This window comes from Zootoca vivipara, chromosome 3 (genome assembly GCF_963506605.1).
Source record: "Zootoca vivipara chromosome 3, rZooViv1.1, whole genome shotgun sequence".
In the NCBI taxonomy this organism is placed as follows: Eukaryota; Metazoa; Chordata; class Lepidosauria; order Squamata; family Lacertidae; genus Zootoca; species Zootoca vivipara.
In genome coordinates this window covers 8,046,456-8,070,306 of record NC_083278.1, presented here as the reverse complement: position 1 = coordinate 8,070,306, position 23,851 = coordinate 8,046,456, and the positions used below count along the sequence as shown (strand labels likewise).

The 23,851-nt window shown below is 42.8% G+C and overlaps 1 protein-coding gene across 1 annotated transcript; it reads right to left on the bottom strand.

Moving 5' to 3' along the window:
- Nucleotides 1-1,343: 1,343 nt before the first annotated feature.
- Nucleotides 1,344-23,636, bottom strand: RAB1A (RAB1A, member RAS oncogene family). Its single transcript, XM_035110269.2, has 6 exons — nt 23,404-23,636; nt 13,126-13,198; nt 11,285-11,380; nt 5,529-5,624; nt 4,895-5,026; nt 1,344-3,371 (listed from the first exon to the last, which is right to left on the bottom strand). Exons 1-6 carry the CDS (start codon nt 23,424-23,426, stop codon nt 3,174-3,176), a joined length of 618 nt encoding a protein of 205 aa, XP_034966160.1. The 5' UTR covers nt 23,427-23,636; the 3' UTR covers nt 1,344-3,173.
- Nucleotides 23,637-23,851: the final 215 nt, after the last annotated feature.

The following is a 23,851-nucleotide window of genomic DNA, read 5'->3' as shown; positions in this document are numbered from 1 at the left end:
TCACACGTTTGAGTGCCCAAACCACAGTGCTGTTTTGCCTTCATCCTAGTAATGCAAATAAAAATACTGCTTCACAGAGAGCAGTGCATCAGAGGAGACAGTGGTGGCCAACAGTTTGGATGGCTTTTAAAGATGAGTTACAGGTAGGTAGCCGTGTTGGTCTGACGCAGTCAAAATAAAAATAAAAAATCCTTCCAGTAGCACCTTAGAGACCAACTAAGTTTGTCATTGGTATAAGCTTTCGGGGGCATTCACACTTCTTGCATGCACACGATAGCTCATACCTATGACAAACTTAGTTGGTCTCTAAGGTGCTACTGGAAGGATTTTTTTAAAAAAAGATTAGATTAGCCTTTTCCTCTTCTCGCAATGACTACGTTCTACCTCCACTGTCGGAGGCAGTTGGTGGGCATCTCAGGTGTGCAGAGGGCTGTTACACTCATTTCCTGCTTACAGGCTTTCCACAGGTTTGGTTGGCCACTATGAGAACAGGAGGCTACACTAGGTGGGCCATTGGTTTGATCCAGCAGACTCTTCACAACTCAAATACTAAGGAGGACCTGCCCTACAACTAACAGGACGTAATTTAAACAGCTCTTTGTGTTTTCAGGATAATGGTTAGAAATTGCCAAGATTAAAAGGCAGCCCTGTTTAGGGAAGCTTTTAATGTTTAATAGATTATTGTATTTTACTGTTTTGTTGGAAGCCGCCCAGAATGGCTGGGGAAACCCAGCCAGATGGGCAGGGTATAAATAATAATAGTAATAATAATAATTAGTTAAGCCTAAGCAGGCTTATTATTATTAAAAGGCTGCTTAACTTCAGCAAATGGGCACAGAAGGGTTCTCTGTTATACTAATAAAGTATGGTGCCTACATAAACCATTTGAAACTGGCTAAGCACCCAGTTGTCAAAATGTGTTCATCCACAAGATCTGTTCTCCCCATTGCCAGGGTCTTAACTTCAATAGCCTGGTTCTCAGTGTTAAACCTGCTAGAACCTGAATTAACTCTGCACATAAGGAGGAATCAAGTAGGCAATCAGATTACAAGTTTGTTAACCAGAGGTTATTTGAGTACAATGGGTATATAGATTTCATACACTTTTATTCCAGAACCTATTTGCATCCTAGATGTTTCTGCACTTCAGAAATTAATTTAATTGATTGTGCTCAATGAATTCACATTATAAACTGCATGAAAGGTTTCAGAAGTAGCTTCAGAATAACCCAAATTCCTTGAACACAAAGTATCCTAGCTGAATATATTCTGCGTAAGAACCATTTTGATCAAAACAGTACACTATTACCTCAAAGCATGTTAGGAATTGATCCACTAAGCACGTCTCATTATGAAGTACACTTTATTGTGAAGTTCAAGAGCATATTCAAAGTTTCAATAATTTCAATCTTCTGACAACAGTATGAAGACTTAAGGTACTATGTATTCCAGTTGTGGATGCAAATCACATGTTTATCCCAATATTGGGACGAATAATCATTTTAGTGATTTGCTAATACACTTGCCTCTCTAACTGGCATATTTTGCAGTCACATCTGGTTGTTTTCTTGCAAAAAAGCCTTAATGGCAGTTTTAATCTCTTTTAAGAGAGAGATTATTTAATCAAGTTGGTAACTTTAAAACCCAGATAACAGGCACTAATGGATTAGTTTCTCTGTACAAGACGTGGTCGCTGTAGCAATAAATCAAGTTTTGAGTTTTTGCCCAAACTTACATTTTAGAGTCTTCTTGCTGCACAAAGTTACATTAGTCATCTGGTTATTCCCTTGATAACCAGTTCCCACCACTCCCAGCTTCCTTGTGCATAACCAAGCCAACCAATAAATTGCACTAAGTTTTATTAAAGTCAACAGTATTTGATTGTGAGAGAATGGAAGTAACATTATTTAGAAAAGACATAACATCAGATTTTAACATCACCTTGTTAGTTTGAAGTCATTCATATATTAGGAAAATACTGCTTTCCTCTTCTATGACAGAGCAAGAGACACAAGGTATTTCTAAATGAAATCATTTAGAAAGATCCAGACACTTAGGAGAGCAGGGAGGGGGAGAATATGGTACATTTAGAGTGATTATGATTCTATAAACAATGCTATAAGATTTTGTGTTCCAAGTATAGCATACATGCCAGAAACACCATGGCAACTTTTAGTCATTTAAGCCATACTTGCTAGTTATTTGTTCGGCTGGGAAGGTATGGTCCAGGAAAAGGTTCTAAAGTGCCACCACTGCACATAAAAAGGTACATTTAGGGCACAGTGCAAGCCTTTCCGCTTTGCCATTAGAATTAAGACAATACTTAATCACCATACAGTTTGATATTACTTCCAATAAGTACAATATTTATTAAACATCTCTTCAGTTTGTTACATATTGTGCAACAAATTACAATGTTCTGCAGCCACAAATTATATGCAGAGTATTAAGAAAAAAATCAGCATCTCGGATCCAAAGAGCTACTTTAGGGTTGCCCAAGGTCTAAGGCATTGCCAATGGAAATCTGCAACTTTCTTTTCAGGGGCAGCCACCCCCACCCCACCCCAATGAAACATGCCTCAGTTTCAAAAAAGAAAAGAAAAGAAGGTTTGCCTGGGAGAGGTACAAGTAGAGTCCAAACTTGCCTTGGGCACACAGAACTAATTAGTGCCGTTCTTTGGATCCAAGACAGATTGTAATCTCTCCATTTACAACTCTACAAGGAACTAGCAAATCAGATCTTACATAGAACATGTGTCTTACTGAACTTTATGCATGGAAAAGTGACAGACACAGTTGTGCTGTTGGATACAAAAAAAGGCTATACTTCATCTTCAGAAGACTAAACCTGACATCTAAACATGCCAATATGATCAGAAAAAAATAATATATTCCAAGTTTAGCCAACCACAGGAAACGATCTGGTATAAGAAAAAGCAACAAGGATTACACGCATTTATAAACCAGCACACAAAAGGTTTAACATATTTCTGAAAATGAAGTTAGCTTTATTGAATCGGGGGGAATAAAAAAGTCAGTATTGACCATTTACAATCTCTGACCTTTGTGGAGACGATAAGAATCTGTTGTAGTGCAGCTACATACAGTACAAGTCAGGCATTTTTTTTCAGTTGGGTTCAGGTTTCAAATTCATTGCAAATGGGGAAGAGAGTTTTAGCAGCAACCTCCACTAGACTGCTTGACTGGAGTGCTCTGAATTTTAACATTGGACTTCTCTGCACCGCCTGCTGTAGCTCCAGGACCCATCCGTTTTTTGATCTCAGCAGCCATGGTCATGAAAGACTGTTCTACATTTGTTGCATTCTTTGCACTGGTTTCCAAAAAAGGAATCCCAAGGGAATCTGCAAATTCCTGTAGGTAAAGCATATCAGTGTTATTTATGTTATCCAAAACTTGGGAGAAAAATAAAGTAGCTCTACATTTTGCCACTGTACATGAGCAAGTCAGGTGCAAATTTATGCCTTACTACCGAAGTCAACACCATCCTTTTATTAGGTACATTTTACATATCTTGAATCATTGGTACTAGGACTGTGTGATTTATTGATACATTGCTGAAAACCAGCTTCAAGTCCAGATCATGATAAAGGTTTGATAATTTTTTGACCATGCAATACATCCCCACTCTGCTCATGAGGGGTAGAAGCAGTTGCTGAAGTCCTTGCTGCTGAATGCCTCTGTGCTTGCAAGGACTGTGCTATCAGCTGGTTATGCAGTCCTTTACTGCAAAGTAAAGCATTTTACTGCCATGTAAAGGGCTGCTAGCCAGCTCTAAAGCAGCTCTGCGCCCTGTTGTCCAGGGAAGAGGGAAAATGGATTGGAATTAAGCAGAGCCAATTGTAATCTCTCTTTATGGGCTGGGCTGCAGAGGAAGGGAGGTTGTCCTTATCGTTGCTCTGTCAGGCAATGGATCTCTTGCAATGGAAATCGTTCCTAGAGGGAACTGGAGAGGAGGGATGAAGAAACCAAAATTGTCCTCACAGGGACAGCGGAGGAAATCATGACCATGGATCTGGTTCATGAGACCTTGCAGAGGGAGGTGGGGCTGCGCTTGCCAAAGCCTCTATGTTGTGATTCTTCTGCAAGAAACTTTTTCTCCCTCTGTTTTTTAAAAAGATAATTCCCTCCCCCTCTCTCCACCACTTGCTGATCTCCTATTCTTTAGTTGCAATTGCAAACCTGCTTCTAGGCAAAACTAGGTTTAGGAGGAGTCAGGCTCTGAAAAGATTCTCTCCCCCGCCCCCCCCCCTTTCCTAGCTTACAACATATCCTAGTATCCCCAGTGGACTTATTTAAAACACTTTTTTCACTGCTATTTCTGGTTGAAACTGGCCAACTTGGAAATAACTTTACTCCAGGCCCTTAAGTGCCTCTTAAATTTCACCCCCACCCAAGAAATGGATGAGTTTTCAGGCGGGCGGGCAATGATTGATTCCCCCCCCCTATTCAATGAGTGACTGGACAACTGGGCATATATCTTTCCCTGGGGTGTGAAGTTCTCCTTTCACTTGTTCATGGTTATGTTTTTGGAACATTCCTGGGGAGTTTTAAAAAGTGCAAAGAAAAATTCTTACTCCCCAAGAAAATGCAAGGAAGGTGCTGCAGGAGAAGAGTGCTCTTGGCTAGGGCTGGTCAATGCATTGCCCAAAATCGGTGCGAAGTTCACATCCAGGAATCAACGGCTTTCCCCTCCCCACCTTATTTTTTCCTTCATCCTTATTTCAGACATCATCATATATACTGTTATATCACAACATTTAGCTGGTGCTATAGCACAATGTTGAAAACCAAATATTGCCCAGCCCTACACCACCTTAGCCCATATCCCAAGTCAGAACTGTTGCAAAAAAAACTTGTAAAATCAGTTGACGTACCTTTGCTGTTGTATAGTCTACTACTTTCTTTGTGGTCAGATCACACTTGTTCCCTACCAACAACTTGTTAACATTTTCACTGGCATAACGATCTATTTCTTGAAGCCACTGTTTTACATTATTGAAAGACTCCTGGAACATAAGGAGGTATGTGTTAAATATTGCCTTTACCTTGTACAAGACAACTTGAAAAGTAGCTTCAAGCTCACCCAAGCTTTTTTTTTTAAAAAAAACTGGACAGATTTTTGGACTAATGTGCTTAAAATACACTCTTCTTAGCTCCATCACTTCCGGTGGTTGCAGCCAAGGAAAAAGAACTTGTCAAGCGCGAGATCCTTCCTTCAGAGATCCACAATAGCAATGTAAATAAGCTGCATTTAAAGCAATTGGGTGTGTGTCTAAACTCTAAAACAGACACCTTTCTGGTCACCTAGGAAGGAATAATTGAAAGACTGCCAGGAAAAGTGGAGCAGGAGGCTCAGAGCGTAGTACTACTTTATATGAGCCTCCTCTCTGCACACAAGCTTTTGACACCTATGTAAAAAGTTTACATTTCCCCAGGGTTTGCTCAGAAACCATAAACAAGCTTTTGGACACTATTTCCTCAAAGGCAAAACAAAGGCCAAGTGCTTACCTGATCTGTAACATCATACACAACTATGATGCCATGAGCTCCTCTGTAGTAACTAGAAGTGATAGTTCGAAATCTCTCTTGGCCTGCCGTATCCCACTACAAAAAAGCAAGAGAGAACTTAGAAGATGGCATCTGTTCATTCTATCCCAATAACTCAGGGAAAGTTAAAAGGAGTTCTGTAAATTCTTTCAGTGATCCTTTATGGACTGCTCTGAAGTACTTGCCACAAAAATACCTATACCTTTACACTACTGAAGTGACATTGAAAGATACTGCCATATGTTAAGGCAAGGGGTGTCAATTGTAAAACATGTAACTATTCAAGGACCCTCAGTACACCCCCCCACCCGCATCCCCTTCTCTAAATAGCACCTGGCTTTAAAGAGTGATGGATCAAACCCTCAACAGTGAGGGTTAGCAGCAGCCCTGTCATCATGCGCCTTCAATTAGCAGCCAACAAGCTCAGAAATAAACAACACAGTGATGTGGAGCAGCAACATGGTAATTTCCCCGGTCTGGCAGCCGTTGCCGTTGTACTACTAATGTGAGGGGGAAACAGTACAGAGAGCCCCCTCCCATCTTGAGGGGCAGTTCTTCCACCAGCAGCGGAGCTAGCGGGGAGGGGGAAGAGTCCAGTGGGGAAGGAGGAAGTAGGAGACAGGGCTCTGGCAGGATAGCAGAGCCCCTGTTGCACGTGAGAGAGGAAGAGAGAGCGGGGGAAAGGGGGGAGAAGGAAAACATGGAAAGGAGACCCTTTTTCCCTCCGGTTCCGGAATTACGCAGGAGGAAGCGCGGAAGGAGATTTGGGGTGCCCAGACTCTTATGTTGGAAGAAAACGTGGGAAGCGCCATTCCAGGGTTCTGGGTCAGACTAAGAACATGTATCCTGTACAGCTCTAGCACTGTAAATAGCCTGCACACAATAAAAGCATGAAAAGGCAACAGTCTGGAAAGTTGTTACTCTAGAGTAGTCGCAACGCCTCCTCTGTGACAACTAACTTCAGTGAATTACAATTCAGAAGCCTTTTACTATTTGTTTAAGGTCCTCAGTTTTTGGAGAGCTGCACTGGTCTTAAAAGTGCAAAGGATTTTGGATGGTCATTGCTGTGCCATGGAGCACAAAAGACGATTGAAATGTGAAATCTCATGGGAGCCTTTGCTTTTGAAGTGTTCTGTAGAACTCCGATTTCCCACACGCATCAAACGCAGACCACAAATTTGGAGGGTCACATAAGTCAGGCTTACCTTTGCAGAAGCTGCATGTTTATTATTTAAGATCTTAAAAAGCAGGGAAAGTCCTGGGGCCTGCCATCTCCCCAAAAAGGATGCAAGGCAAAAGTGACAGATCCCAGGAGGCAGCCAGTGACATGACCTTTGCTGCTGTCTGCTTTCACAGTTTAAAGGGAAAATGCTACCACCAGAAAGGTAAGCTCTCTCCTCACCTCCTCAATTCTTATTTCCACCCCTCAAATTACTGGAATGGCACCTGGTCCGTGTTCAAAATTAGCCAGGCGCCAGTCACATTTCACGGCTGGCAGCTGTGCCTTTGCAAAGGCGTGCAGATGTCCGGGCGCCGTATTTTGCACCCTAGCTGTGCTGGGAGACACGGCAATGACAAAAGCAGGGTGCCTGTGGTCATGGCAAGAAGCGTGCACAGTTTTTCTAACACTGCACCTGGTTCGCCCCTTCCCCATTTATAGCCAAAGGTTCTCAGAATTTTTAAGTTCCATTCTCAGTCACCAAACGTCATGCAGAACCTAACTTGGGAAAGTCCTTTTAAATTCTGCGTCAGCTACGGACAGACCATGAATACAAAGAACAGGACAAAACTGCACTACTATCATGCGTTTCAGTACATATGTAGACTGTGGTTTGTTGCTGCTCTGCCCACCTGTGGAGCAATGCAGGTCTGCAAATGCCATGGCCAGTCCTATGTCTGGAAGTGCCACTAAAACACTCTAGCCTGTGTCATATGTGGAATTTGTGTCAAATGCTGATCACACATTATCCAATACTGTAGGTTTCTGCTTCCCACACAAATTGATTCAAGTTACAAGAAATGATATTTCAATGAAACACCAGGAAGAAATTTCTGACAGTAAGAGCCGCTCAACAGTGAAACGGACTTCCTCGGAAGGTGGTGGACGTTTCTCATTGGAGATTTTAAAGCAGAAATTAGATGGCCATCTATCATGGATGCTTGAGATTCCTGCATTGAAGGGTTGGACTAGATGACCTTCAGAGTCCCTTCCAACTTTACAATTCCAAGTGTTCAGGAGATTTACAGCTTCTATAAGCAACCTAAATTTCTTCCTAAACCTGCTTGTCTATACCTTTTCAGCTATTTATCCACTTCCTTAGGGACACTCAGGGTGGATAAAAATCAAAGATTTTTTAAAATAAAATCAAATCAGATTTTTTAAAATTTAAATTGGATTTTTTTAAAAAAAATGCTTTTGAAGGAAAAATCTTTCTAAAGATAGTTTTCTATTTAAGTTACATTATAGTCCAAAGGCTATTCATCAGGAAATAAAGATTTGTTTTTAATTATGTAGCATGAGGCTTTATATGCAATGTTTAATTTTTTTGGTAAATGAATTCCATTAATCCATTCACAATGTCATGCTCTTCCAGAGGTTTCTGTAAGATTATTTGGGGCAGTTTATCTAATGAGAAGGTATTATCACAGATGCTTGTTTTTGCAGTTCCCAAAAGTGTGAATTTGTGTCTGCAGAGATAACATGCCTTTTCTTCACAGGAAAAATGTTATAAAATAAACATACACAGTTGAGGGGAAAACCTTAATCCCATTGTTCCTTTGCAAATTTATATGCAGTGGTACATCTGGTTAAGAACTTAATTCATTCCGGAAGTCCGTTCTTAACCTGAAACACCACTTTAGCTAATGGGGCCTCCTGCTGCCGCCGGAGCACGATTTCTGTTCTCACTCTGAAGCAAAGTTCTTAACCCGAGGTACTATTTCTGGGTTAGCGGAGTTTGTAACCTGAAGCGTTTGTAACCTGAGGTACCACTGTACACAGAATCAACCCTTTACCTCTTAAATGCTAAGTTCCAAGAGGCTCAATTAATAGATTGTTGGGAGTGGAATAGATCTGCACAAGTAGCTAATGTTGTTGTTTAGTCGTGTCCGACTCTTCGTGACCCCATGGACCAGAGCACGCCAGGCACTCCTGTCTTTCACTGCCTCCCGCAGTTTGGTCAGACTCATGTTCGTAGCTTTGAGAACACTGTCCAACCATCTCGTCCTCTGTTGTCCCCTTCTCCTAGTGCCCTCAATCTTTCCCAACATCAGGGTCTTTTCCAGGGAGTCTTCTCTTCTCATGAGGTGGCCAAAGTATTGGAGCCTCAGCTTCACGATCTGTCCTTCCAGTGAGCACTCAGGGCTGATTTCCTTAAGAATGGATAGGTTTGATCTTCTTGCAGTCCATGGGACTCTCAAGAGTCTCCTCCAGCACCATAATTCAAATAATTCAAGTAGCTAATAGTGAAGCAGTAAAAATGAAAGTGCAACCTTGTGAGCAGAATACTCCACAAGTCTGGGGATCTTTGTGTAATAATTGTGTAAGTCAGCTGCATGTCTGTGCAACTCTAGACTTGAGGCAAGTGCGGAAGGCACTTCAGGGCTGGCAACCTCTTCTCAAACCCACTGGGTTCCAGCAACTGCACTAACGCTTAACTGTACAGAATAGGCACCTGAATGTAGAAGCAAATCTAAGGGGGTGGTTGGTGGTGGAAATACAGAAGTTTAAAGTTTTTCATGTGTGCTAAAACTCAGTCTAAGTTTTTTTTTGGGTTGTTTTTTTAAATGTTTAACCACATCAGTTAACAAACATGGATACATTTGCTATAATGTTATTGTTTTAGTTAAATAAATTAAGTTGTTGTTAAGGATTGTTTTTCTCCTCCTAATAAAATACAGCAGAAAAGTTGTCCAAATATAAACTTATTAAACCTCACAATAATTTCATAATTATCTGTCTATGTATTTCTAATAGTATAAGCAAATCAGTAATTTTTTATATAACTGTAAAAGCTACTCTGAACATTTATTATTCCAAAAATGAAACCTTCATCTGGTTGTAAATATTAAGATTATACCAACAAGAATGAGTCTTTCTGTAAAAAGTGATTTAAACCGAGTCTTAATGACTAGTGATTTAAATCAATTTGATTTACGGTAAATCAAATCCACCCTGGGGACACTAGAGCCCTATTACTGTTTCTGCATAGGCCTTTGACAGCTAACCCCAGCCTTAACCCTTAACCATTTCAGATACATCTCATCTCACTGTATCAAATATTTTGACAGACTTTGATTCTACATAAGAGGATTGCAGAACCTTGAGTTTAGTCCACTGTGCACCTGGCATTTTCCCTACCCCAATTAGCAAGTGTAGCTGACAAAAGGGGTGGCATACCACAAGAAACACAAATTTGCAAACAATACAAACCACTGATAAGATAGTTGGCTTAACATGAACAGGCTCTTAATGGGCTATAGCAGGGAAATGCATTAGATGACATATGAAAATTAGCTTCAGTAAAGAAATAAGAGTAAAACCTTATGCAAATAACACAGCCCATAACCACGTGCAATCTCACTACCAAATTATTCTGCCCTGTTAAGTCATCTCTGATATTGCCTAAGGGTATAAGCTCTCTAAGAGTCCTGCCAAATTAACTCCCAACTACCATCAGCCTTAGCTAGCACGGCCACAGGTTCAGGGGTCCAGCAATATCTGGAGGGTCCAGGTTCCCCACCCCTGCTCTGAATCTTACTGTGTTTTCCTTAGTTTGCTGCTCCCTAGCATATCCCAAAGTGTCACGATTGCACTTGGTTTTCACTGTGTTCAGGGTTAATCGAGCTTGTTAACTGTATCATTGCAGAAGTCTCTTTGCATTTAGCATATTAAGATACACCAGATTGCCCAGACTTGTAGTTTGCCAATTGTTTAATTTAGAAATATTGCCTTGCTTAGCAGAGAATACAAACAGCAGTCAAGTTGATTGAAATGAAAAGTCTTCCTTGGAAAAGAGCCAATAAGGGTTCATTGTTGGCTTCTGCGCAAGGTGCCCTACCTCTCCCCAGCACAGACAAAAGCAGGTTATTTTGCTTCAGGGAGTCAGCAGGAAACCAAACAAGTTTCCAGTTTTAAAACTGGAACAGGAACCATATCAATGGGAATGAATTGTTAGGCCAAGCGTTGCAATAATAACAACAACAACACTTGGCCTAAAATCGCCAGACTGCATTTTAACTGAACATGGGTAAAAAGTCACAATTCCCCAAACTATCTGATTAGCAGCAGTAAAGCACTTGGACCATTCATTCAGCTCCTACTTCTAATATTTAACCATTTTATAGCACTACATAAATTAACAAATGGGGCTGGATTCAACTAAAGTAGCACAATAAATCCTAACTCCTCCTCTTCACCCACCTCCTGTCCCAAATCAGCACCACCGTGGGGTTCCCCCCCCCAAGAACAGCACATAGGAGAGATTGCATTGATGGAACAATCATACTTGCACATTGTTGAATTCCTCCCATGAACTAGATTTAGATTCACCAAGCACAGGCATCCCCAAACTGCGGCCCTCCAGATGTTTTGGCCTACAACTCCCATGATCCCTAGCTAACAGGATCAGTGGTCAGGGGTGATGGGGATTGTAGTCGAAAACATCTGGAGGGCCGACGTCTGGGGATGCCTACCAAGCAGAACAGGAGATACTTACTATCTGAAGTTTGATTGTTTTCCCATCTAACTCTATAGTTCTGATTTTAAAGTCCACGCCAATTGTGCTGATGTAGCTTTCTGTGTACGTATCATCCTAAACGGGAGAAGAGAAAAGAATATCACCATTTACAAATCAGCAACACTATGTCCCACAAAGGTGAAAGCAGAATCGAGACACGTTAAGGTTCTGGAAAGGGTGGAGCTGAAGACATTATACCTTGTGTAAAAAGTGATGAAACTATATAGCACCAGCAAAGGTAAGGTGTCATGGCTCACTGCAAACATGACTTGCAGTCAAAGTTTGGCCACAGTCACAACTCTTGCAATATATATTTCAATGATGCAACCTTAAACTACTATCTGCCTGGTGCCACACAGTAAGGGCTGATTCACATAATTCTGTCAGGGACAGAAAAGGAGCTAGATCTTGGGTACCAAGAGCAAGTTTGTTTACTTTTAACACTTAATCATGTTTGATGCTCAAACAGAAAAGCATGAATTATCAATATGGTGTGTGGTTTTCCACTGAACCCTACATTCCCCATTACCAACCCCAAATTATTGAGTGGGGTTCAACTAAATTATTGCACAAGTGGAAGTGTGTAATGAAACTCCTTCCTCCCATCTGTTCTTGGCTTTTCGTCATACCTCTGCAAATTAAGGGATGGCATAGGGCACATGCAGGGGGAAGAGAGGGAGAAGCCCTGTTGTGCAAGCAGAGATTGTTCTGCTCACACAATTATTTAGATAAATACTGTCCACAGTTTATATTAATAAGTTTATTGTTCAATTATAAATTATAATTTACTCATATGCTATACAGAGCTATTTGCTCTACATGAAAAGTTTGGGCTCAGCCTTTATAAGATGTTGTTTTTCCTGGGAATTCCCAATTACACACAAAAAAAACATAATGCACTGCATGAGTCCGCTGGACCGTAGGAGTAGTTTCACCCAGAGAGGTTCTTTCTGCTCCAGGTTGGTTTTATCTCAGGAAAAAAACCTGTTAAACTGTTGGGATTATTGAGATACATTGGACACCCTTTTCATTTTTTTGCTATGAAGCAAATATATTCTCTAGACATTTTTTTGTTTCTGATTTGTTCTCCTCCTGGGTTATAAGTCCAGGATTTTGCTCACACATATTTTCTGTTTTTGTCTCCAGGACTTCTCAATAACTTAAATTCCTCATTAAGTTAACACTGTGGAGTCAACTGTAAAACTCACAGCTGCAAACCTTATCATACTTATTCCAAGTAACTGTCCTATTGAATGCAATTTACTTTCAATTTAATTGTGCATTAGATTAAGCTAAGAGTTCAACCTGCTTGTGTTTCGTATTCGACAAATATTACAAATCACAGGATTAGTTCTCAATATGGCCTATTGTTATCATGTGGTAATTGCAAAGATCATATAGCAGCATGTTCAAAGATCATGTGTTTTGATACCTCTCCATTCAAGCTACCAAAGGAAGGAAGCTTACCAAGCAGGAATTTTTTTCACCCATCAGCTAGCATCTCAACCAATCATGCAAATGAGCTCAGCATAGTTGCACAGCAAGGAGAATTCAACAATATGCAAGTTTTCAGGTGTATATGCAACTAAAAAACTAAACTTCAGTTCTTCCTGCTAGAAGAAGCCATTTGAATTTGAAGGGTAACTGTACCCATACAAGGAGAACTCCTTTTCATGTGACTGTAAATTGGTATTTTCTTTTGATTATGACTAGCCAGTAGGAAAGAAAAACCAGGAAACCTGGAACACATTCATTTTTGCACTACAATCAGTTTTTAAGGTTAATCGTTAACAAAAAGTTGAAGATGCATGACAACTTACTGCAAACCTAAGCAGAAGACAAGATTTTCCAACACCAGAGTCTCCAATCAGAAGCAGCTTGAATAAATAGTCACTGAAAAGAGAAAACCATAATTAAATCTACTATAGTATGGCACATAGCAATTGAAACTGTTGGTTTGTAATACACTGTGTTCTATTTCTATCACAAACTAGGGAAATTTCACACCCTGATTATATATAGGAACAATAGAAGTAATGCTTGTACCTAAAGTACAAATTGAAAACAAAATTCCATGGCTACCTAGAACTACAGTTTTGTGAAGGTACTGAAAAAGGTTTAAATTCCTTAAGTGTCAACAATATATAGATTACAATTAGCTTCACATCTTTTCATCCAATCCAGGTGAAGCAGTGGGCATTCTGAACCAGGAACCTGGCTTGCTAATGGATTGGATGAGGGCCAATAAACAGACAAGATAAAAGCACTGTTGGGGGTGCTCCTAGCCGTTTCTTGAGGCTCTTGGAACACCTTTCATAAGCTACAGTCATCTATACTCTGGTACCCTCCCAGGGTGACCACTGCAATGCATTATACATGCCCCCCCCCCCAGGCTCACCTAGCACCTATTGTCTTTTAAGTGCCAGGTGAATAATGTCCTATTCTCCAAAGCCAGGCGTCAGCACCCTTTTCTGCCTGTGGGCCAGAGGATTCCCACAGACTATCATCCGTGGGCCAGACATGGGCCGCACAGGCACAGAAGCGATTTCTGGCACTGCGGACATTTTGGAAATGGGCAGCACAGCACCAGAAATCGTTTCTGTGCATGTTCGTGGCTGCACAGCACAGAAGCGGTTTCTGGTGCTGGCTGCCCATTTCCAAAATGTCCGCAGCGCCAGAAATAGCTTCTGCAGCCACGTAGACGCGATTTCTGGTGCTGCTTGGCGAGTCCCCACGCTGCGCCGGTTTACCACAGCGTGCAGGGGACTTGCTGAGCAGGCAGCTCAGTTCACGGGCAGCCTGTGGGCCGGATAAATCGCCTCCATGGGCCGTATCTGGCCCATGGGCCAGAGGTTGCTGATGCCTGTCCAAAGCCTTTTAGTTTCATTTTTGGATATTGTACCAAAGCTGCCCTACAGGCTGTGTGCTGTTGCTAATATTTTAGCTGCTTTTCATACTACATGTGTCGTTGGGGTTTTAAATTGCTTTCTTGGTAACCTTCATTTTTAAAAAAGGTTTACCATGTTGCAAACTGTCTAGAGCAGGGGTTGGCAAAGCTTTTGTGGCTTGCGCCAGTTCACGGTCCCGCAGATGCCACAGTGGGCCAGAGTGCACATGCATGCATGCACAAACTCTATTTCCGGTGCTCCTTCTGGCACGGAGGTGCGTGCAGCTTCCCATTGGCTGCAGGAGCTGGGAAGCCAGCCAGCGTCGCAGAAGGCAGCCCCTACTCTGCTCTGTGACGGTTTAGTGTGGCACACGGGAGCCGACCGAACGGGCGGCAGGGGTCCATGGGCTGATTTAACGACCCCCCCATGGGCCGCTTGTGGTCCATGGGCCTTATGTTGCCAACCCCTGATCTAGAGGACCCAGTAGGATGAACAATATTCAAGTGTGACAAATAAATAAAGCCTTGGGAGAAACTTTCTAGTCCTTAAGAAGAGGTATGCACCATTGTAGAGATGGTTCAAGCTCCTGCTGTTCAGTAGCTAATAGGATGCTGAAGACATTTGTGATAGCATGGTTGATACTTTTCCTAACTTGCCCTTCCAAAGTTTTGTGGAAGCCAGAAAAGAAAACATTGCTACTCTCAGGAGACTTCTCAATACATTTCCTTATAAAACACCAAGCTAATAAATAATCACAACATGGAATATGTTTTCAATAGAAGAGGGGTCGTGTGAAGACCACAGAGTTTGTGTAGATAGGAGAGAACTCTCACAAACCTGAAGATCAGTCCCAATGCCACATAACTTATAACCCTCTTTAAAACATTGGAAATCCCATTTTTATTAAGATTGCTATGAAAAGCCTTTGAACACCTAGGCTTTACTACCTGCCATACAAGGAAGCCAGTATGCATCAATAGCAATTCTAGTTTCAGGTGATCATAAATCCCCTGGAGTAGTTGAAAGTAAATAAAGAACAACAATTATAGAAAGGCTTTGTATATGCAACACCACAATCCTAAACTCATTACTTGGACAAAGTAAAACTCAAATAAGATTTACTTCCAATTAGTTTAGGATTAAAATTCAAGAGTAAGAAGAGGTAGAATAATGAAAGCTAAAGGGTTCAGCTAGTATGTGTGCCCCATGATGTTTGTTCCATGCCACGTTTAGAAGGAAGAGATGATGCACAAACCACTTAAGTCCAGTATGTCATTTTTATTTAAATATATAGATTACAAGCAATTATGTATATACAGAGTTACCACTGACCTATCTCAGTATTAGCAGCTGCTAACATGATATACTTTCAGGAAATGTTTGTTTTAAAACTTGGAGCCTGTTAAGACCATTCAGAGAATAACACTCACTACAGTGGCAAGACTTCCTTAGAGGCGATTTCTTGTTTAGCACTTCATGTTGTTAGCTTTACCTAACCAAAATACAGTGGTACCTCTACTTACGAATTTAATGCGTTCTGAACGCACATTCGTGAGTAAAAAAAAATTGTAAGTCGAATCCCATAGGAATGCATTGGGAGAAAAAATTAGTAACCCTATCTAAAAATTCGTAAGTAGAAAAAATCCTATCTAAACCGCATCCAAGATGGCGGACGGAGCTCCGTTTGTAAGTAGAAACATTCGTAAGTAGAGGTACCACTGTAATGTTGACTGTCTGTATGGCATTAACTACTATGGCAGCTGTAATTAGGTCCAGTTAAGAATATAGGAGACATAAGGGAACCTCATCAGAAGCACCTATTCTATTTTAAGTGCCCTAGAGTAGTTGCAAAAATTCAAATGCATTTCGCAGATTTGTATGCAGATTTGGAATGAGGACCTCTCTCTTTAACAGTATCAAGCAAGTTAACACTGATTAAACCATCACATTAAAAGCACTGTTATTGTTCAACGAAGTCTCTGTCCTGACAGTAATATTGAACCACTCATTCAAAAGTATTTTCACCTTAAAAACAACAACAATCTTATTATTATATTTATATCCCACTTTTTCCTCCAATGAGCTAAGGGTTTCAGTTTTCTGGTATAGTTTTCTGAATATTAAAGCAGATTTGACATTGCAGATAAGTTTTTGGCAGTGGGAAGGATCCGATTATCTCGTGCCATTCCACATGGTATTTGATATTAAAAACCCAGAGGTACCGGGTAGGCTGATGACACGAGCAGCCTACAGATCAGTATGCAACTGCTGGAAGAGATCTAAATAACAAGATTTAGAAACAAAGCTTAATGATGCAGTCCTATGCAAACTTTCCTGGGTGTAAGTGCCAATGAAACAGTGACTCTTTATTTCTGAGAATATCTACCTACCTACCTACTTATCTCGCCCTTCATTCAAGGATCACAGGGCAGTTTACAATATATAAACATAGTAACAAAAACAATACCCCACCAACAGTTTAAAAGTCCACAGATTGTTTAATTGGCCAAAGGCCTTATGTAACCAAGGTGCCAGGTGAGCCTGCCTGGGGAGAGCATTCCTTAAGTGGAGAGCCACCACAGAAAAGGCCCGTTCTCATGTTACCACCCTCCACACCTCTCAGATGATGGGCCTCAGATAATGATCACAGAGTTCAGGTCAGTTCATATGGGAAGAGGTGGTCCTTGAGGTATTGCAGTTCTGAGCCCCTTAAGGCTTTATGGGTCAAAACCAGAACTTTGAATTGGGCCCGGAAACTAATTGGCAGTCAGGCCAGGATTGGCATTATATGCCCAAACTGTTTTGCCCCAGTGAGCAACCTGGCCACTGAATTCTACACCAGCTGAAGTCTCCAAACCGTCTTCAGAGGCAGCCCCATGTTTAACACATTGCAGTAATCTGACCAAGAGGTTACCAGAGCACAGACAAAAGAAGTTAAGCTATCCATGTCTAGACAGGGGCATAGCTGGGCCACTAGCCAAAGCAGATGGAAGGCACTTCACATCACTGAGGCCACCTGAGCCTCAAGCGACAACAATGGATCAAAGTACCCCCAATTTGCATACCCACTCCTTCAGAGGAAGTCTAACCCCATCAAGACCAGACAACTTCCCATCCATCTGGTCTAGGGAACCACCCACTAACGCTGCTTAAGTCTTATATGGATTGAATTTCAGTTTATTACTGGATGAGAGACATGGGTCCACACCCACAGAGGCAAAGGAGAAGTAGAGCTGAGTGTCATCAACAAATTGGTGACAATGCACTCCAAAACTCTGGACAACCCTCCCCCACACTAAAGACTTCACAGGACCAAAGAGCACTCCCCAAGCATCATCCTCTGAAAATGGCCATCCAAGCAGGACCGGAATCACTGCAAAGCGATGCCACCCACTCCTAACTCAGACAGCTGCTCCAGAAGTATACCATGGTCGATGGTATGGAAAGCAGCTGAGGGGCTGAGGTGAATTAACAAGGACACATGACCCTGTCTCTCTCCTGACAGAGGCCATCAAAGAGTGTAACCAAAACAGGACTGTGTGATCAATTTATTTCCTAGGCTTCCCATGTTCATTTGCATGTTTCTCCTCGTCCTCTATTGTTTTGTTTTGTTGCATCCACTTTCAGATTGAAAGGTCCCTGGGCCACTAAAAATACATAAAATACAATCCATTCTTCAGAATATCTGAACTGGGAAATCAGCAATACCAGAGAGCATTTGATTTTAATGTGCTAAAATGTGCTATTATTAAAACATGCTAAGTACAGTCGTACTTTGGATCCCAAACGCCTTGCAAGTTGAAGTGAGTGAGAACGTTCTTTGGAACCCGAATGTCCGACGGAGCTTCCTGCAGCCAATCACAAGTCGTGCCTTGGTTTCCGAACGTTTTGGAAGTTTAATGGATTTCTGGAATGGATTCCGTTTGATTTTTGAGGTACCACTGTACTGTTAGTTCACAGCCATTATTTTATTCACATTAAGCACTCACTTCTTACTGATTTCAAGGGCTGGGAGCAAAAGAACTGTGCAACTAGTTTTACATGTCCAATGGCATTAAACGGGATTGCTTCACTTGCACATTAGCCTCTCCTACTATTGTGCAAACCAGTTCTGAAACCAAGGATACTTCCATAAGGATCTGGTACACCAGACTGCATTATTCACACAGGCAAAAAGTCCTTGGATGGGCCTAAAGTAGCTCACTAAATCCCTGCCATTAAATCTATATGGACTATAGTAATGGCATTCTTCATTAATCCATACACAAGATGAGGCCCTTTTTTGAAATACTGGATTAAAACAAACATTTGCAGCAAATAATTTAAGCAACTGAAGATGATGCCTGGTAATTTATTCACTGCTGATCTCCTATTTTAGACACACCAGAAACTGAAATGAACTTTTGTCATCAGAATCATCCATTTTATTTCCATATCGCCCTTCCTCACATGGGAGCTTAAGGAGGTGATGATTAAAAAATCCAAAAATAATTGAAAACACCTAAAAATCGCATCTCAAAACTAAAAAAGCATTGGTAGGTATGGGGGGAGGCAGTCCATTACATTTTTGGGTCTCACACCATTTGGGGCTTTACAACAGTATCAGCACCTTGAATTGGTCCTGGTAGCACACACAGTCCCAGCTTGCTGCCCTGCTGAGCAGGCAGTTGGGCCACCTGGGCCTCCAGGGAAAGTATGGAATTAAGGAAGAAACCCAAGCTACTCACCTGCAACCTCAAAGGGAGCACAACCCTAACCAGAACAAGTTGTCTCCCCAATTTCTGGAGATGAGAACTACCAATCTATAACACCTCCAGATTATCAGCATTCAGCCTCAGTTTATTGGCCCCCATCTAGCCCATCATTCATCCCCACACTGGTCCAGCACAGCCTCTCTGATGCAGGTGGAATGGAGTGAGAAGTAAGTATCACTCCAAATTTTAAGATGATAGTTCCCAGCAGCTTCATTTAAGTATGAAACAACATGGTGGACAGAATATACCCCCACAGAGCAGCACACCACAAGTGCCACGAGGTCCAGCAGCAGTTCCCCAGCACTACCCTCTGGTAACAATCCTGCAGGTAGGAGCAGGAATGCTGTTAACATGGTCAAACACTGCTAAGAGATCAAAAGCCAACCAAGTCAAAATCTCCCTGCCCCTCTTTCCAAAGATCAGCAATAATCAAGATGACCAAGACCAGGCACCCCCAAACTTTGGCCCTCCAGATGTTTTGGACTACAATTCCCATCATCCCTGACCACTGGTCCTGTTAGCTAGGGATCATGGGAGTTGTAGGCCAAAACATCTGGAGGGCCGCAGTTTGGGGATGCCTGACCAAGACTGTTTCAGTGTCAAATCCAGATCTGAAGATAGACTGCCTCAGCTTTGACAGAAAAGGGAGGGCGGGGGGAAGCTTCACTGAGGGAACAGTAGCTGAGAGAGGTGAGGCTTCGCTTCCCTGCCTGGCCATGCAGAGGGGGCTGGGAGAAGGGGAAGAAATTAGGAAAGCTCCACCTGACAGAGGGAGGGAGACAGTGATAGAAACTGGGATAGGAATGCTAGGAGTCATGTGGCTTCTGGGACCTAGGTTGCGGGTGCCAAAACAAAATGTCTAAGCACCATTAAAAAATTTTTTTGCTGCCCCACTACCAAACCATGCAGCCTCACAGGAAAAAAAGCTGCTGGGCAAATCAGCAGAGCTGCATGGTAGTGTGGCACCAAAGGACATGCATTTTGCTACCACTCTACCCTGTCAAACACCTGCTTCACCCGTCAGCACAGAACAAAAAAAAAATGGGGTTTTTTTTGCTGCTGTGCTACCAGGGGCAAATAAGGTGTTTGGTGGGAGTAGCGCTGCTGCAAAAGGCGTGTGTCATTTGCTACCGCTGTGGCTGGCAGGTCAGCTGACTGGATTGGGGGAGGTGAGAAGAACCATGGTCTAGTACAAAAGACCCAGGGTCAGTCCCCAACATCACTCCTGCCTTGTGTCCCCATACAAAGCTTTGAGAGTCATAATAAATTTAGGTTTATTGCCCTAAAGTGTCACTGCTTTTGCCAGAAACCGAACATGATCTCCTGATAGCAGCCTACACTGTTCTCAAGAGAGAGGAAGAACTTTAAAAAGTGCAAGGGTCAAAGAAGTTCAACAGTTAAAGCAACCATTTTAAACAGCTAAATAACTTCTTTTCTTAGAAGCTATCACTGTGATGCAGCAACATTGCAAAATTAACGTTAAGCCCACAAAGCATTTTGTAAGCATCATGTGGTGAGCACATGACCAGCAGCTAAGTGATGGGTAGACATCCATGTGAAGCAGTCAATAGCAATTGGTTGAAAAGTGTGTTAGATGAACTGTCAGAATGAGAAAAGACTTCACTTTATTCCTTACAGCTTAAATTTAGGGATCTCAACTAAGCTTTACTGCATTTTAATACAAAACAGCAGGGTTCATTGGGAAATAAGCTTGTATGTTCAGCATTGGCAGCCTTAAGGGCGTAAGTAAAGTAGGCCTGCTATGTGCACAATTGCTTCTCAGTGTAGAGGAGAAAATATCATTAACTTTTCATGACGTGTCATAAAATCTTCTCACTCCCCATCTGTGACCACTGCTGTTTGTAACCCAAACTCCCATGGGACAACATTACAGGCTTCCTTCATTTCCCTTTCATTCGCCTTCATGTTTGTTAAGTTTCTAATACATTTTGAAGACAGCTGAAGCTCTAAAGTGTTTCAGTACTGTAAATAGAGTCAATTGCTAAGAGTGCAATTTTCAGCCAACAATTTATTGCCTCCATTGTTAAATCCACTAGATGGCTACTCCCAGCTTCATTCCACTTCCTGCACTATGGAAATAATACTGACTTCTCTTTTAGGGTAGCTGCCTGTTAAAGCAGGGCTGAAACCATAATGCCTCTGGGTTGACTGTGCTCCTATATGGCAGGAGTAGAGGATCTGATCCAACCCCCCTCTATCTGACCCTTGAGATTCTCCCCAGTCACACCCTCAAGTATTTGTGCTCTCCTGGAATGCGTTCTTAACTATGAAAGTGCCTCTTGCTTGTCTGGGTGACAGAAGGACGCGTATGAGTACTAAAGTACTGTACAAAGGTAAAACTTACATTCATTGCTCCACCCACTTTTGCCTCTGGACCTGCTCACCACTGGCAACCTCCATAAAGTTGCTCAGAAAAGAATGCAGCCCTTACATTCCACATCCCTGCTAAAATTTATTTATTTTTAAAAAATACTGACCACACTTTCAAATAAAATATTGCAAGGCAGTAAACAACCTAAAAACATCAATACGGGAACCTCAGGCGCTCGGAATTTGTGGTCTATCTTCACTTTTGTGTAAGAACAATTCAAGTCCATCATAACTGAGAGCAAGGACAGGAGATAGTCTGCACCACTACTTCTGTACTGTCCCTCCTATATTCTGAAGCACACAGTGACACTGATACCAGTTTTTCCAGTCTTTTGCAGCTGGCCAACTAAGCTGCATGTTCACCTGAATCTCAGATCCCTTCACTAAGATACTGATGCTACTAAACTAAACTGAAAAAAGAGAGTTTGGATAAGACAGCAGGCCTTCAGGGGGAGAGAAGCAAACAACAAAAATTGGGACAGGGGAGGCTGGGAAGAGAAACTGGTAGGTGGAAAAGACAAATATGGGTGAGTTGACAGAGACAGCAACAAAGATGCAGTTGTAGAGACTTGTAAGGAAAACAGTGAAGGGTGTCGCTGAGATACCTGGGTGCAGATAGAGACTGCACCTGCAAAGAGGGAAAGAGTGCCGTGGGGTATAAAGAGAACAGAAGAAATGTTGAGAGAGAGAAGTTCAGGGAGGCCTGTAGCCATGGGGTGGGAGAGGAATAAATACACTTACGGGTCACAGAGAAAAAGAGGAGGCAAAGAGATTACAATTAAAAGGAAGTTAAAGCAGAGGGCACAAATCAGGGGTCAGAGCACAGCACTTAAACCTGGAAGACCATTCAGCCACAACTCAAGCAAGAGATGTAGATGAGTTGGTAGCATGAGACTCTTAATCTCAGGGTCGTGGGTTCGAGTCCCATGTTGGGCAAAATTTTCCTGCATTGCAGAGGGCTGGACTAAATGAGCCTCATGGTCCCTTCTAAAACTACAATTCTATGATTCTATCCTGGGTATCTTTGGGCTAGTTGTTACCTATACTATATCAAAGGAATGTTGTGAGGATTATACTGCCCTGTGCTCACTGGAGAAAAAGTGGGGTTTTTTAAAAAAACAAAAAAAAACCCACTGACTTTCAGTGATTAAAATACTAACACAGCTCTAGTGTGTTAGTAAAAGCATTCTACATAGTGTGATTTGAGTTGAGAACCTTTACTATAAGGTTTGCCAGCAAGTATGCATACTACTACTTAGCATCTGGGCTCCACAATTTAAAGTCTGAGTTGCATACAACATAGGTGTGCACAACACAAAGGCACAAGAACAGAATTGGGCAAAACTATATCTCACAAGCACTTTTTAAAAGAGAGATGGTTTTACCCGAATCTGTTCTTGTGCCTTTGTGTTCTACACACCTATGTTGAATGCAGCACAAACATTAAAGAGCGGAGCCCAGACGCTAAGTAGTAGTATGCATACTAGTATGCATACTTGTATACTATAGTAGTAGTAGAGGTGCACATCTCACACCAAGCTATATATATATATATATATATCTCCACAGCAGGAACTGTTAGCGAGAATGCCATCAAGAAGCTACCTGTGACATCCATTCCCTCAATACGGACTGGAGCCCCTTTCTATATCCTCGCCGGCCAAATGCGCCCAAACCGTCCCCCTCCCGGCCCCACAACAGGACTTGGGAGGAAACCCCTCAGGCACATTCAATTCCCCCAGTTCGTCTCCACAGGACCCCCCGCCCCAATATTCCATTAATACCACTTTTTCGCAGTCCCTTCAGCCCCATACTTTGTGCGGGTGGGAGGCCGGTGGGAACAACTCACCGCCCCCCACCCCCCACCCCGCCCAACCCCGGGTCCAGCCCCCTTCACCCCAGAGATATTTGACCCCCTGCACCTACTCCTGCTCTTCCACTTCCGCGTCGCCCCCCCCAATCCCGAATTAGGGTTTCCTCCTCCTCCTCCCTCCAACCTAATCCCCCCTTTTTTCGGCCCACACGCAGGCGTAGAGCGACCCTCCCGTGGCGCCGCGCTACTCACTATTCTGGATTCATGCTTGACATGTCAGCGGGGCCCCGCGGCCTGTGAAGAACGAGCTCGCTCCGCGGAGCAGGCGGCGGTCAGACCCACCGGCGGCGGCGGCTCCTCCCGGCGGTCAGGCTCCCTTTATCCGACCGAGCAGCGGAGGGGAGAGCGGAGGGCAGCACCAGCAAACGGACACGGCGTCTCCCTTCTTGGCCGGGCTCCACTCCTCCCCTCACAGGTGGTGGCGGCGGCGGCGGCAGGCAGCGTCCGCTCCGGCACCCAGATCCCAAAATGGCTGCCGGCCCCGCGAACCAGGAAACAGAGAGGCATCCGAGAGGAGGGGCCGGGCTTACATTGCAGCGGCAGAGCGGGGGAGGCCTTCTCGGGGCACGCCGGGAAATGGAGTCTCCGCTGGAGGAGGCGGCCCTCGGCCCGCCGCGGAGGCCTGAGCAGGAAGAGAACT